The sequence below is a fragment of the Camelus dromedarius genome, chromosome 23, assembly GCF_036321535.1.
Source record: "Camelus dromedarius isolate mCamDro1 chromosome 23, mCamDro1.pat, whole genome shotgun sequence".
In the NCBI taxonomy this organism is placed as follows: Eukaryota; Metazoa; Chordata; class Mammalia; order Artiodactyla; family Camelidae; genus Camelus; species Camelus dromedarius.
This window is the reverse complement of record NC_087458.1, coordinates 9,933,433-9,949,777: the sequence shown is the minus strand read 5'-3', so window position 1 is coordinate 9,949,777 and position 16,345 is coordinate 9,933,433. Positions and strand designations below refer to the sequence as shown.

At 51.5% G+C, this 16,345-nt stretch overlaps 1 protein-coding gene across 1 annotated transcript; it reads right to left on the bottom strand.

Annotated features, from left to right (window-relative positions):
* Nucleotides 1–6,690: 6,690 nt before the first annotated feature.
* SLAMF8 (SLAM family member 8) lies at nt 6,691–16,345 on the bottom strand. The gene is made up of 6 exons (XM_031435998.2): nt 15,847–16,345; nt 15,271–15,333; nt 12,464–12,790; nt 9,388–9,693; nt 9,202–9,306; nt 6,691–7,422 (listed from the first exon to the last, which is right to left on the bottom strand). Exons 2-6 carry the CDS (start codon nt 15,308–15,310, stop codon nt 7,358–7,360), a joined length of 843 nt encoding a protein of 280 aa, XP_031291858.1. The 5' UTR covers nt 15,311–15,333; nt 15,847–16,345; the 3' UTR covers nt 6,691–7,357.

Sequence of the window (16,345 nt, the reverse complement as noted above, 5' to 3'; positions counted from 1 at the left end):
AGAGAAGCCCAGGAAAGAGGCTTGTACGAGTCCCAGAATCCCCATTTGGACAGAGAATTCCAGGATTCTGGATTCGTGGAGTGCGTCCAGAAGGGGGAGAGTGAGTTCCAGTGGATGTGCCTTGGCTCCTTGCCAGGGAGGAGAAGCCAGAGCGGGCTCTGCAGGATGGGGCCCGGGCAGCGGCCCTCTGGCTTTGGTAGGAGTGTGGTACTGTCTGTGCCCGTGGCCTCCTGGGAGTAACTGGACAGGGACTGACTGACAGACAGCCTGCTGTGCTCGTCCTTTCTGGACACAGCCTCCAGAAGAATCCACACTCCGTTAACTGCTGCCTGGAGGTGGCCGAGGGTCTAGCTGGTAAATCTGGCCTCTGGTGTACGACCACCTCTCAGGGGAGCGCATGAGTGAGGGTGCTGTACCCTCTCCTGACTGCTCAGGCTTCGGGGCACCAGGTAAGCCAGGATCCTCGGCCCCATCCCTGCACTCTCTGTCTCTCTTCCTGGACTGGCCAGGCCTGTGGTCAGTCTTGCCATCATCTGTGTCTCCTGCGCTGAGCCATTGCTGTGCATGGGGTCTGGGCTCTGTGCTGGAGGTGGGGGGTGCCCAAAGCCCTGGTGTGTGTGGCTTGTTAGGGATTTTCTGGGAATATTAAGCTGTAAGGTTGTTATCAATGAGGGGCAGGAGGGGCCCTAGTATATTTCAGAGCAAGACTATCAGCTTGTGGCTGCTTTGTGGGGGATAGCCCACGGGTGATGGGTCCCTGGCCAGGTGAGCAGGACCATGGTGGGTGTGCCAGAGATCTGGGCATCTGGTGGCTGAAGATGGGTGAATGGTGAGTGGGCCAGCCAGTGGACAGGCAGGGAGCAACGGGCTGAGCTCAGACCTCCTTGTTTTCTCTCCAGGTAGGCTGAGTGTGAATTTTACCTGACTCTGGAAGACTTCTGAGGGTCTGAGCAGCCCCAGGGAGAGGATGCAGGCCTGAAGGCAACAGGATGGACTGGAGGGCGGGACTGAGCCTGTTGACATCTTGCCCCAGGCATCCCAGCCAGGACCCCCTATCCCAGAAGGGTGGCACCGGCCGCCACATGTGAGCAGACTGCTGTCCATTTGTTGTACCCCCTTGAGGGGAATTTGAAGACAATCTACCAGCCTGGGATGTCTTGGTGTTCTGGGAACACAGTTAACCAAACTCTGACGCGGCTCTGGCAAGACCTGCCCCAGGAAACCACCACGCCATCCTTCTTCAGCTCCTGCCAACGGAAGCCAGAGCTTCTGTGCCTTCACCACTTCCCCTGGGGACCTGACTGGCCTTCCTTGGGGACAGCAGTCTCACGGCCCAGATGTCTCACCTTGGGGGCTACGTCACAGTTTTCTCACTGGAGTGCTTGCTGACACAGCGCTTCCCCATCTGACTGTAAGCTCTTTGAGGGCAGCCGCTGTGACGCCAGGATTTCGTAATCTCTGTATTCTGGTTGGTGCTGGTGCACCAGCAAGTGTTCACTGAATGGACAGGTAAATGCATTTCCTGTTCTACGGATCCCAGCTTCTTTTTGTACTTTATTAATCCAACGACCACTTTTGACAAGACGTTCTGCAACTTCTCCTCAACTTCTTGACCCCCCACTAGGCCAATCAAGCTCAATCTGTTTGTTGGGAGTTTCAATCTTCAGTTAGCAACACGGGAACACAAAACAGAACAAATTGTTTCCATGGTGGCCCTTAAGGAGGTTGTCCTGAGGCCTGCCTCCCCAGGGCCACCTGGCTTTGTCCTTTCCAAGGCCTGGTTGTCAGGGTTTTGTTTGGTTCTCTGAGAGCTATAGACTGAATGTTTTTGCTCCCCCCAAATTCATGTGCTGAAACCTAATTTCCCCATGTGATGGTATTTGGAGGTAAGAGCTTTGGGAGTTGATTAGGTCGTGAGGATGGAGCCCTCATGAACAGGAGTAGTGCCCTATAAAAAAGACCCCATGTGGTAAGGAGACAGCTCAGTGGTAGAGTGAATGCCTAGCATGCATGAGGTCCTGGGTTCAATCCCCAATCCCTCCATTCAAACAAACAAACAAACAAACAAACAAACAAACTTAATTATCTCCCCATACCCTCCCCCCTCAAAAGAAAAAGACCATAGAGAGCACCTTTGCCCCTTCCACAGTGCGAGAACACAGCAAAAAGTCATCTGCTTATGAACCAAGGAGTCTGGCTCTCATCAGACACTACATTTGCTGGTGCCTTGATCTTGAACTTCCCAGCCTGCAGAACCATGAGATATCAATGTCTGTTGTTTATAAACCACCTAGATTACGATATGCTTTTACAGAAGCCTAAACGGACTACAACACCACCCACAAATTTCTAATAAATTCTATCTTTTGCTTTAGTTAAAACCAGAGTTGGTTTCTGTTGCTTGCATCCAAAGATGGTTTCCCATTATTCTTAAATAGCCTAAAGAATATGATTTCTTGAATGGCTCTATGTGTTATATTCACTTATTTGGCTGATTTCTGTTGTTTCCTGCTTTTCTGGCAATTGTGTTACTACTTTCAATCTCTCCCTTCTTTTCCTCCCAGTTCTGATACAATCCCTGAACAACATACTGCCAACATGGCAGAGGAAAGAAAGCTAGAATAAGTCTTCTTTATAGGAAGCACATCTCGTTTCTGACACCCATTGGCCAATTTTGTTCCACTGTGTATTCATTCATTCTTTAATTTGTAATTCATTTTTAATGTTGGAAAAATCTTCTGGACTGTCTAGGGCAGGAATGGCAAATAGGTTTCGTCTTGGCTTCCAGCTTCAATTAATTGGTCAGGATAACTTGAGTATTGTGCTGCATGTGGAGGGCGCAGTGGGGGACATGTGTCATAATCAATTATCCGTGTTCCACATGGTCGGGGAAAGTGGAAGTCTGGATATATGTACAGCATATTTATCATTCCTGATCTCATGCAACTTCCAGCCTTGTCTGAAAAGTCTCCAGTCTATAATGTTGCTCTGAGATGGTTTCTGCTTAAGCGCGTTTATTGGAACAGCTCACTTCGTATTTGGATTTCTCTATTCGTTACTAGGTTCTTCCCTGGGAGTATGGTGTGGGGGAAGGAGCTGGGCTGATTTAGGTAACCTAAAGCTAATTCTGACTCTGCCACTGACTAATTATGTGATTCTAGGGAGTAACTATCTCTTTGGGTCTCCGTTTTCCACCTGAGAAATGAAAAACTTGAACTGAGTAACCACAGAGTTTCCTTCCAGCTTTAAGATCCTATTATTCATATGAGTCAATATCTGCCTCTCAGAGACACGTTGCATTGGCCCCACTTACACAGTCTGGCTTATATGAGAGCCCTTCAAATATCTGGGGACCAATGGCCCTCTGAATTTTTTGCTCTAGGCTAAACATGACCAGTTTGTTTAATCATTTCACGTAAGATGAGGTTTCCAGGATTTTTACCATTCTGGTCATTCTCTTCTGGACACTTGAGTTTTCCAGTGTCTCCCTGGAGGTGTGGCTCCCAGAACTGAACCCAGGCTTGTCGTGCAGAGGGAGTATCCCCATCACTCACCCATGTGCTCAGCCAGCCCCTCCTGCTGGACAGGACCCATGCTGGCCAGTGCACAGCCTGAGGGGAGGCGCCCACTCAACCTTTTCCAAATCTAGGGATGTGTCATGCAGTTTCAGAGCCCACCCTCCCCCCCCCCCCTTCAAGCTGCAGGCGGAACAGATGCAGAGAGCCATGGAGTCAAATCTGGAAGGAGACGGTGCCTCCCCCGAGGACCAGTAAGTAATCAAGTGCTGATGAGCTGAACAGGTGCTACATCTAGATAAACAGAAGGGGTATTTGCCAGAGATGTCATCACTGTCAGCAGAGTTGTTCTTTATTAAAACACTTTTGACTGGAGTATAGTTGTTCACAATATTATATTAGTTTCAGGTGTACAACATATTGATTCAATATTTTTACAGATTATACTCCTTTTAAAGTTATTCTAAAATAATGGCTATAATTCCCTGTGCTGTGCAATATATCCTTGTAGGTTATTTATTTTATACATATTAGCTTGTACCTCTTAATCCCCTACCTCTGTCTTGCCCCTCCCTCCTTCCCTCTCCCCAGTGTTTCTTTGTTTTTCAATGAGGCGTTGGATAGTCATATCTCCATTGGTGAAATAAACTGTCTCTAACCCTTGTCTTTCGCAATGCCCCCCTTCATTCTCTCTGACTTCTTGGCACGTGACCCCTTTGTTCTAGCAGCTCTTGCATTTGTGCTTTGCGTATGACAGGTCCAAAGGCTCTTGCTCAAGGGAAATATAAGGAAAACAGGGAAAAGCAAATGCCGATTTGGAGAGGAGTCTGGTCTGACCATGAGCCTATTGGAAATAATGGCACAAAGGTCGTTATGGGAGGAATCTGACACCTGGACAGAAGAGGGCGCTCCTGGCCTCCCTAACTCCAGGGACGGGGGTTCTGAGGACAAGATCCCAGGTGCTGTGGCCCAGGCCATCACTGTGACCCTCCCCCTTCCATCCCCACTCCCACCCTCTTTATTTTGACCCAGTTGCCCTGGCCTTTGCTCTACTCTTCCTAAACCCCAGCCATGCTCCCACCTCAGGGCCTTTGCATCTTCTGCTCTCTGCTTGGAACACTCTTTGTCCCACCATTGTATGGCTCGTCCCACTGCACAGGGCTTCTGTTCAAACGTCAGCTCATCAGGAGGTGCTCTCTGACCTCCTTAGCTAAGATGGACCCCTGCTCTCCAACACACCACTCTCTTGCCTTTTACTCTGCGTTGGCTTTCGTACTAGAACCTGTCCGTATGTGACATGTACTTGTTTATTTATATTATCTAGAATGTAAACTCCACGAAGGAAGGACATTGCTTTATTCACCGGTGATTCCCCAGTGCCTTGAAGTGTACCCAGCGCGTGCTACACCCTCGATCAGTGTTTGTTCTTGTGTGACTTTTAAAGCACCAATCCTAAAGCTTAGCAGCTCAAACACCATTCTCACAGAAGCACTTGAGTTTTTCAGTGGTGGGTTAATTAGTCCACTAGTGGACAAGTGAGTCCCTGGGGATGGGAACCTCAGCTTACTTGAGCAGCAGGGATCTGTTCAAAAGGCCCACAATACAAAACTAGTCTCTACATGAAATCACCAGGAGTTAACTTGTGAAGGGAGAGCTATGGGTACCACCCCACCCAGAGCTGCTCTGATCCAAGGTGGGGCTCTGGGGATGAAGGGAAGAGAGATGGGGAGTGGCGCGCGTGTGTGTATTTCCCCCACACAACCACCATGACTCATTGCTAGACCCTGCGATTTCTCTTTCACATCATTTTAAGAGACTGAAGCCAGTGGTACATGACTCATTGACCAGGCATGGGGAATGTCTCTAGGTGGCAGGTGGGGACAGCAGTAGCTCACGTGGACTTGGAAGAAAGTGATGGGACAGGTGGATGCAGGAAAGGAATGAGGACTAGGTGAAGCCAGGTGAGCAGCAGGAGAGCAGAGCCTCTGAGCAGAGCCAGCAGGCAGGGAAATCCCAAGACTAGTCATGTGAAGGGGTGGACATGTGAATCTGGAGGCCAGTTGAGTGACTTTTTGCCCAAGATGAAGTGATTTACCAAGAAAGGGGGAGAAGAAGGAAGATCCTTGGACAAGACTGACATCCTGAGGGGAGTGATAGAAGCAGCCCTTGGAAAAGACTTCAAAACCTACCCCTGTTTCTTCAATGCCTCCTTCCTCTATTGAGAGAGGCTCCAGAAAGAATATCCAATTACACCTGGAAGAGAGTAACTCTGAACCTTACCATCTACTATTCCTAAGTATGAGTTTAGCTCATCAGTTTGTTTCCAGTGGCAATACTCCAGAGCCTTTTCAGACAGAATCACTCAGCAGCAGGTTGTGTTTTCCAAAGATGGCCACAATAATACTCTTCTTTTCCACATGCTCTCCTTTCAAAGTGACCTTGAACATCTTCCTATTGAGTGGTGGATCCCTTGAACTTGGGTGGATCTTTTGCACGTGCATCTGAAAATGCGTGTGGCAGGTTCTGGGATGTCACAGTACCCTTCTCCTGTCATTTCCCTTCTGCTTAGTTTTTCCTGGCTCCTCCTTCTCTCAGTCTCAGGCATTGACTCTCATTCTAAGCTGGGCTGCTTTTCTGGAAGTTGTGCAAGAACTTCCTGTCACCTGGGGCAAATTTAATCTCTTTTTTTCTGGTCACTGTGCTGGACAGTGAGGAGAGAATCCCAAACCCTACCCCAGCTCCTGCAGGAGGTATGGTGGTCAGCGTTGAGGGTGAAGCTGACTATTAAAAAGCAAAATGGCACCAACCCCAACCATCAGTGGGATGTCAACCATCTCTTGATTGTCTGTAACTGTAAATTACCTTTGAGGACCATGAACTCAGAGGACTTGAGAGTCCTCCAGACCAGAAGGAGAAACCTTGGACCCTCACCTCTCACTTTCTCCTGCTCCTAGGCCTTTTCTAACATTAATTCTTTGGCCACCGGGCAGCATCAGGGGCTCAAAATACAGGGGCTGGGACTGGAGCTGGAAGTAGGTGATTCAGAATTTCTCTGTTCAAATGTCTAATGCCTTTTAGAGCCTGGGACCCAGGCTGGAGGCAATCCTTTGATGCTGGTTGGTTAATACTTACATTAGTCTGCTAGAGTTGCCGTAACAAGATACCACAGACTGAGTCACGTAAACACAGAAATTTATTTTCTTACAGTCCCGGAGGCTGGAAGTCCAAGATCAAGGTGTCAGCAGGTTTGGTTTCTCCTGCCTCTCTCCATGGCCTGCACAGGGCTTCCTTCTCTTTATGTCCTCCAGTGGCCCCTTCCCTGTGTGTGCATGCCTCCCTGGTGTCTTGCCCTCTTCTTATGAGGACACCAGTCATATCGGATTAGGCCATCCCAATGACCTCATCTAACCTTAATTATCATTTTAAAGGCTCCCTCTCCAAACAGGCATATTCTGAGATATTGGGAGTTAGGAGGGGATGAATCAGTCCATAACAATACTTCATGAACAGTGGTGGGGGAGTGAGTGCCCTGGACAATCAATGTCCCTGTGGATCCTAGAGGACTTCCAGTGTCCTCGAGGGGATGTTCTGTTGGGCCCGCGTTGCTCAGAGCAGAGCCAGGACATGCACCACGGGGAGAAAGCAGGGAGAGGATGTTCACTGTCCTCCCAGTGTGACGGCTGCCCCGGCTGCTCCTGGGAGGTGGTTCAGGGGTCTCTCATGGGAGGCACGAGGTCCACAGTGGATTCCAGTCACCAGCTACGTCCCAGAGCATCCTGTGTCTGGGCAGGGGGATTCCTCACAATCCCAGCATCAGTTTATATCCTCCATCATGGCAGACCCTACACAAGGGGGTTCTCTGCCTCTGGAGCCACTTCGTCAGCACAGACATCCTTCTTTTTTTTCCCTGACAAGAAGATCAGAACAGAGGTTACCCCTCCAGTTTGTACCCAAGGCCTCTGAATCCTAACTGTCCTGGTCCAAGGTCACCTTGGGCAAAGGGATATCTCTCCCGGTTTCCTGATATTTCTCCCTGGAAAAGGAGATGCTTCAAGGATAGGAAGTTCTTCCTAATGTCTAGCCTTCCTCTGCAACTAGAGCATACATTTAGCTGTAGAAGGTATAGAGAGTTAGAGCTGGATGGACCTAGTGAAATGACCAGACAGAAGCCAGGTGGCAGAGCCAGGGCCAGCCTCCAGGTGCCCTGGGTAGAGCCTTTCCAAAACCCCAGGTAGTTGGGTTCTCTCTGTCCCTTCTCAGTCACCAACGCTGCTCTTTTCTGAGCCTTGAAGACATTAGGTGAAGTGAAAGAAGTCAGTCACACAGGACTGTGTAATGCTTGATTCCATATATATGATATGCCCCAAATAGACTGTCTAGAGACAGAAAGTAGAAGGTTAGCAGTTGCCTGGGGCTGGAGGGGAAAGGGGGATGAGGGAGTGATGGCTAAGGGGTTTGGGTTTTTAGGGGGGGGGCAGATAATGAGAATGTTCTCAAATTGACCGTGATGCTGAACATGCAATTCTGCAACTGTAATAAAAGCCATTGAGTTCTACACGTTAAATGCCTGAATTCTATGGTATGTCAATGATATTTCAATAAAGCTGTTAAAACAAAAAGCTGCTCTTTTCCTGGCTTCCACCTTCTTATTGCAAATCCTGGGGACTGTCCGGAGCAAAGGGCCAGGTCAGACCCTCGCAGCAGCCGGTGGGGCCCCTCAGTGGAGTGTGACCTCAGCTGCTCCCACTTCCCTCCCTTGCCCACGGGGAGAATCTCTAGCAGCCCACCAGCCAGTGCCACTCCTTGCTCAGTGGCCGGGCCAAGACTCTCGCCTTCCAGGACACAGCCGCCAAAACGCGGTCTCATGCTTCCCTCTCCCCGCTGACCCGCTCTTGTCCAGCAAACCCACACAGCCCGGGAGGGGCATGTCCATGGAGCCCAGGGCAGTCGGGACAGTTCTTTCAGGGGCACCGCATCCTGGGGCTGAGCCGGGCATGGGGCTCAGACCCCAGTGTGGCCTCTGGGTGTCCCCTTCCCTCTTCTCCTGGAGGAGGAGGTCCTATCAGCCCCTGGTCACCGAGGTGCTTCTCTCAGGGAGCATTTCCTAGGATGGCAGGCGAAGAGGGACTTGGGATCCAACCAGACTTGCACTCAACACACGTTTATGGAGACCAGCTATGTTCCAGGGACCAGGGCTAGGTGCCCAGTGGTGACGCAGCCTTTGTCTTTCAAGTGCTGAGAATTCCATGCAAGAGGAAGTGCAGTAAGCGCTGTGACCGGGTAAGAGTCAAGGCAGGACCCTAACCCAGCCTGGGCGTTTAGGGGAGAAAGTCAGAGAGGCTTCCTGGAGGGGCCACACCTTGAAGGTGGTGGAGGTGACAGACAAATGAAGAGGGGAGCTGGACAGGAAATCCTGAAAGTGTGTTGCAGACAGAGAGAATAGAATGGGTAAATGCCTACAGGTGTCGGAAGAGAGGCGTTCATGAGGAGGACTGCCAAAGGACTTCGAGTAGTTCAGTCTGATTCGAGACCAGAACGTTAGAGGGTGCAGGCCAGGAGATGAGGTGGGAGAGGAGGTAAGGAGGGCAGAACATGTGAAGCCTAGATAGGAGGATGTCCAAACTCTGCCCTCCTCCCCAGGACACCCACCTCCTCCACCCACCTCCAGCACCCACAGGACTCCTACCTGAGCAGGGGCCCAAGTGCCAGGCAGAGACACCAGCCAGGATCAGGAGCAGCAAGACAGGCAGCACCACCAGCAGTACATCTTTGTAGGAGGCCCTCCCTGGACCTGGACGTGGAGGGGACAGGGCCACAGGTGGACTGGATGCTTAAAAATCCCTCAGCCACTGACCCCTGGCCCTTGACATACCTGCCTCGCGATGGCAGCTCTCCCAGGGGGTGACTGTGGCCAAGTCCCAGCTGACAGGGTTCGAGACAATGCAGGAATAGGCCACGCTTTTGTCTTCTGGTCCCAGGGAAACCCTCAGTGCTGGGCCATCCGTGAAGAGGCCACTTGGCTCAATCCCAAGGTCAACAGTCCCCTCCCGTCGCCAGCTGTAGGTTATGTCACTGATGTTGGGGGCCCAACAGGACAGGAACACTTGGCAGGTCTTGGGGGCCTGGGCATCCCCTGATACAGCAATGAACACTTGTACCACGGGCCTGGGCACCGCATCTGGGCAAGAAGAGCAGAGCCAGTGTGGGTTATGGGGATGCTGCGCGGGGCCCACAGCTCCAGCTCTGGGATCCACGCAAGGCTAGATGTCACCTCTGGCTTTCCATCGCCCACAGGAAGGAAGCTGAATTCCCAAGTCTGGTACTCAAAATCCTTCATGAAATGATTGATGTCAATTTCCCCAGCTGATCCTCCTCACCTATCCTCAGTAATTTCCTGCTCTCCCAAACACGTCATGCTCTTCCACGGCTTTCATGCTTCCATGTGGCTTAGCTGTGCACATATGCCTTTCTCTTCTCATCCTCCTAGAAAACTCCTACGCATCCTTCAAGGCGCAGCTTGGACACATTGTCTACTGCTCTATTTATGAAGCCTTCCTTGGTATTCCAGGTGTGACTCTGAGCTCTCTCAGAACTCTGTGTATCCCTTGTCATAGCATTTTCCTGACAGTACATCAGTTAGAGAGACAATAAACGTTTATTAAGCCAGGCAGGAGAGCAAACACATTCCTGTACTTTTGGAGCTTATGATTTGGAGAAGATGACAGATACTGACAAGTGATTATGAACAACTAAGAAAATAATTGCAAAGATGCAAACTGCTGTGAAGGGGGTAGGGGCTCCACCTTGTCATCTCCATAACCCTGGCCCTCTAGGTGCTCAGCTACCTGGGCCACTGGACAAATCGGTGTCCTGGTGTCCCAGGCCCTGGCTCCCCTTTCCTATATCAGCTGATGAGTAGACCGTGAGCCTCCATGGCCGTGAGGGCCAGCGGGAGAGCATTCTGTTCACAACAGGAGGGCTCAGTCTCTGACAGCATTCCCAGGTCAAGCAGAGTAAAACCTCATTAATGCCAGCTCAATCTGGTGGGATTTGTGATATGAAAAAAGAAAAGATTTGCTGGGCTCACTAATAGTATAAACAAAGATTACAGTGGGGGGATGTTTACACTACTTAACAGGACAAGCTGCTTCCAAACATGATCGGGCACAGCAGAAACACCCATTGACATTTCTAGTAACTGATCTGCTAATTCACATCATTCTTATCTATTGTCAAAGCAGAGCTCCTAAGGATGGCTGCCTGGCAGCTTTGTGCAATTAGTTCTAATCACGCTATGTGTTTGGAAGCCGTAAAACAGCAATTTCCTTAAAATCTGTAATTCAGATGCTGAGAACAAGGCATTTTAGAGCTTAGTGGTGTGGGTGCTGCATGTATTATCACATTCAATGTCCTCATTTCACATGTGTGCAGCTGAGCCTCAGAAAGAGGGAGAGAGAGGCTCTCCCACTGCCTGTATGGTTTGAAGGCTGCTCACAGCGCAAGGGCATTGGGCTCAGGGGTAACAGGTGAGAAGGGGATGCTGAATTCCAGCCAGCACTCTGCTGGCCAAGCTGTGCAACCTGGTTCAGGGCTATGTGCATCTGGAAGGATACCCATTTGATTGCACATTGGCACCCCGAGTGGCTCACCCAAGGACAGCCAGTCAGCTGTCTCCAGGGGTGGGTGGGTCTCTCCTCTTCCCAGTTTGCTACTGCCCTTCTCTCCCTCAATGCTTCCTTCTTCCCAGATGCCCCACCACCACTTTCCATTCATAGATTTGGATCTTTTCTTTCGCTTTATTCTATCCAAATTTGTGAGGTTTTATTGAAACAGTGGTTTCAGGTCATGATGTCTTTTCCAAGACATTAGAGAGATGAATGAGAGCTCAAAGGCTACTTTATTTTGCCAGCAGAAATATGGTGGCAGTGGTAGAGGTGGCTGTGATGGAAGTGGTTGTGGTGGAGGTAGTGATGGTGGTAGAGGTGGTTGTGATGGAGGTGACTGTGATGGAGGTGGAGGTAGTGATGGTGGTAGAGGTGGTCATGGTGGAGGTGGAGGTCGTGATGGAGGTGGAGGTGACTGTGATGGAGGTGGAGGTAGTGATGGTGGTAGAGGTGGTTGTGATGAAGGCGGAGTTGAAGTTGCTGGAAAGAAAGACCCATCCAGCCCCCAGTGAATTCAGCCACCCCAGCTGAAGTGCTGAAAGCAGCTACATGAAGACCCTAGCAAACCTACGTGGAGCGGAGGGTCCACTCAGTTGAGCCCTGCCACTCAGAGTCCTGAAAAATAAAGATGGCTGTTGTTTTTAGCCTGTGCCTTTGGGGACGGTTTATTTTGCAACAATGAATAACTGAGAGAACCCATGAATGATACAAGATCAAATTCTCAATATATCTCAAAGATCTCTTTAAAGAATGAAATAAAAATCCTATGCTGTAATTATAATTTAGTTTTAAACCTGAGCCAGAGTTTAATGCAATATTGAGTTTTCCTTTTGGTGGTACACAGAAAAATGGCATGTTTTATAATCAGACACCTTAGAATTGATGAAGTGTCAGCCAGCCTTGATCCTAGATGCAGTCCCGAATGCCGCTGTCTTTACCTTCGTCGGCATTTACATGGTGATATTACGATGCCGGTTTTACAAGTGAGAAAGGTAAATGTCAGGGAGCTAAGCATTGTGTCCAAGGCCACGAAGCCAAGAGAAGACCAAGCCAGCGTTTAGGCCGGGACTGCGGGGAGGCAAAGTGTGGCTGCTCCAGATGGAAGCTGACCTGGAAGAAGCTGCAGAGTTATCCTAGCTGTGACTACTGTTCCCCAAATCGGCCATGAGGTCAGCGGCCAGAGGTTTCTAGACCCCGGTTGTCCCCAGGTCCCAGGACTCAGGCTGCCCTTGCGGAGCTTTGTGGGAGGAGGCGGGACAGAGAGCCAGGGTCAGGCGCACTCACCGTACACCTTGAGCTGCAGGGTCTGGGTCCAGGCCCGGCCGGCCGTGTCCACCAGCAGCACGGAGAAGTTGCCGCTGTCTCCAGGCTCCAGGGGCCGCAGCTCCAGGCTGAGGTTGCTGTGCAGCTGGGCTCGGCCCAGGAAGCGGGAGTGGTACAGAGTCTCCAGGGAGCCCCGGAAGAACGTGGCCAGGAGCTCTTCTGCCGGCCACAGAGACCTCCAGATGGCCTCTCGGACTTGGAAGCTGGATGGGCGATTGGCCACCAGCAGCGCCGTGCCCCCTACCTGGCCCTGTACTTGGGCGTGGGTGACTTCAGGGGGGAGCAGTGCTGGAAGGACAGAGTGCCGTCACTCTGCCTGCCCCAGACCTTCTCACCGCTCTCCTGCACGCGGCTGAGCTGCCACGGGGCCAAGGACAGCCCCTCTCCCCTCACTCCCTCCACCCAAGCCAGGGCCAGGGACTAAGACAGTGAGGAAGGGAGTCCAGTCCCTGTGCTCATGAGTTCCTCTTTTCATCTTTGTACTCCCAGGCTCTTAATCAAGCAACTTAAATACATTAGGTCCCATGATGGGAGAAAAGGGGTGCCCTGAGAGAAGACGGGTAGGCTGATAGGTGAGCTCACCCTGCCTGGAGGGGCTCAGAGAAGAGACGGTTAAGCAGAGACCGGAAAGAGGCATGGGACTCAGCCAGGCCCAGCAGAGGGCGGCCTGGCACGGGGTGGGGAAGTGTGGGGGTGGAGGGAGGGTGAGAGAGCGCGGCGGAGGCGGAGGGACGGGAACTGAAAGCAGTTCTCGCAGGGGGAGTAGGAAATGGCACTGCAGAGACGGCGGGAGCCAGGTCCTGCAGGGCCCTGAAAGCAACTTTGAAGTTTGGGCTTTATTCTATGAGCCACGGGGGGCCTCGGATAGGTTTTAAGTAAGAGAGTGACATGATTAGCTCCATGGTCAGAAAGACAACTCCAGCAGAGGGGTGGAGGGTGCACTGGAGGTGGGGCACGACTGAGGCTGCTTGTATGAGTCCCAAGGAGAGTGACAGAAACGTACTGAGGAAGGGAGACGCTGGGGTGAAGAGATGGGAGGAACTGAGACAGACGAAGGTGTGCAGTCAGTGGGATCTGGGAGTGAGGGAGAGGGGGTCGAGGATGGCTCCCAGGTCCTTGGGACCCCCGGGTTGCATTCTCTGTGATCCAGGACAGGAGGAGAAACAGAACGGGGGTGAGAGGTCTGTTGGGAGGATACTGAGTTTGACGTGGGTGGGTGACACCTCTGTCCGAAGTGCTCCCCAACTCCCTTGTTGGCTAATTTCTGCTCATCCTTGAAGCATCACTGCCTCCCCTGACCTCCCTTATCCATCACTGCAAGTCACAAATTCTTCTGTGCTCCTCTGGGATCACCACTCAGAGGGCTCTCATCCCTCTATTGTTACTGCTTGTTTATGGGCCCGACAGACCGTGAGTTCCTCTTTTCATCTCTGTACTCCCAGTGCCCACTACTGCTTAGAAACCGGCTGTAGGAGAAGCCCTGTAGATGTACTTACTGCATGACTAGATTGGCTGAGGACTTCCCCCGTGCCTGGCTCAGCGGCGGGCTCTGGGGTGCAGGGCAGAGGACGTGCAGACGGGAAACACACCCACGTGCTGGGAGTTGGGTGAAGGAGACGTGTCCTGGGTGGTCACTCAGCCAGACACCAGGAACTCCAGTGCCCCGTCCATCTCACTGCCCTCCCCGCCCCAGCCATCTCAGTCCTAACCGGGGATGGACTCAGGGTTAATGCAGCCTGGGGACATCACACAGAGTGAGAGCAGCACCAGTGTCAGTCAAGACTCCTGTTCTATCTGCCCTGGCTCTGCCACTAATGAGCTGTGTGACCTTCAGTGTATCACCCTGCCTCCCTCGGCTTCCGTTGTCCCATCCATAAAACAAGGGGGTGTACCTGATCAGTGGTACTTCTCTCTTTAATTGTTAAGAAAAATGATTTTTGCCCTCCCTGTCCAAGGACTTGAAAGATTTGTGAACCAAACTGATTCCCTCCTTTTGCAGGATTTCCTTCACGTGTTTAGAAATGTTGAAACCTGCAGGGCTTTTCAAGCCAGGAACCCAGGTGGGGACATTGGACAAAGTCATCTCGAGGTCCCCATGAGTCTCTGATGTAAACCAAAGTGTCTGAGTCTTTGCCACAGCCCACAACTCCTATTCCCTGGCCTAGCAGTGCTGGCCCTGGTCACTCTGACCACTTGTTAACCGAGGGCGGGAAGTCAGGCATCAGACAGGTTGGGGGGATCGCCCAGTGTTGCAGAGACCTGACATAGCTCTTCTAACCTCACACCACTACCGGTCACTCGAAGCCCACACATACCACATTAACTTGCTCCTGCCTCTCATCGCTCCTCAATAATTACTTCCACAGACCTGCAGCACAGGCTGTTGGAAAGACATCCTCAGATTGCAAGAGCCCCACCTTCCCCTGCCCTCCCCTGACTGTATTTAGAGTTTGCATGTGTTAACACTGTCAGACCCTCATATTCTCACAATCATCTCTTCTGAAACCAATGGTACCACCAGCCTCAGATTTAAGGCCCTCCCTGGGCCACAAAACAGCTCATGTCTCATGGACATGGTTGCTCCTTGGGCAACCATCCTTCCATCCAGGACCCTGCATCTCTTTGCCTCTGCCTAGCTTTCATAGTTGCACAAGAGCTTCAGTCTTCCCCACCCTTCCTCAGCTCCTAGGTTCTCACGTGGGATGGGGAGGGTGTCCTGCCCCGATGTTGAGCTCTCTAAGACCAGGCCACTCACCTGCCCCACTTACCTTCCCAGAGAAGCAGACTCCACAGGGACCACACAGCCATACTTCGGAGAGGAAGGCAGACTCCTTCAACACCCAAAATTCAAAACATCCCAGGTCAAGTGGAAGAAAGAAGGAGCTACAGTCCTTCTGGAAAGTCCCATGTTCAGAAGGAGGAATCCTGACTCAGAGCAAGATGCCCCGAAAGTGGAAACACCCAGAGGAAAGTGGAAGTTGGCCTCGGGCCTGGCTGGGCCCCTTCAGGAGCTGATTCTTGTAAGTCAGCCTCTTTCCAGTGCCTGTAGCTGACAAGCACCCACATCCTCCTGGCGGACTCCCACCAGGCCTCCCTGCATCCACTCTGCACCAGAGCCGCCTGCCTTTCCGGTTGGAGCCCTTTAAACTGCAGTTCCCATCGTCACTTCTCTGCTTAATTTTCTTCCGTGTCCCCCTGCTGCCCTTAGGATGAAGGCTCAACTCTTGGCTCTCCTAAGCCCTCCTCCAGCCTGCTTCTCCAGGCTGGTGTCCCACGCCCATGCTGCTCCCCAGCCATGCCAAGCCGGGACTACCTCTTCTCACAACTGTCAACATCACACTTACGAGCGTTCTACTTGCTCCTCCACCAGACTTGCTGTTCCAACCATCCTTCCAGACTTGGTGTGGCTACACGGGCTATGTGACAGGCCAGGCTGGCGTTCAAGGCTTCCTGACCACAGGCAGCGTGAGGAACCTCCCCTTCTGCATGCGCGTTCTTCTGTCATCACTCTAAGCACACTGTTTTGTGACACTGTGCTTGTCTTCACAGGCTGTTTGCATCCAAGATCTTAAATTCACTTCTGTGTCCCCTGGATGCTCGGCACATCATGCACATTTACTGAACATTGTTAAATAAGGGGCATGAATCCTAGATATGGTTGCCTTGTTTGCTTCCTGGAAGCCTCTTCTCCAAGAGGATCTTATGGACCAGACAGAGGTTGGAACCTGGTGGCAACCACAGAGAAGCAGAGTTGAGCTTCAGCCTTTCCGAGTGAGGTCCCTTTTGCCCGTCGCCCCCTCCTCACCCTGTTTCTCTTCTGACTTCCAGTCACTTGGTGTCTTG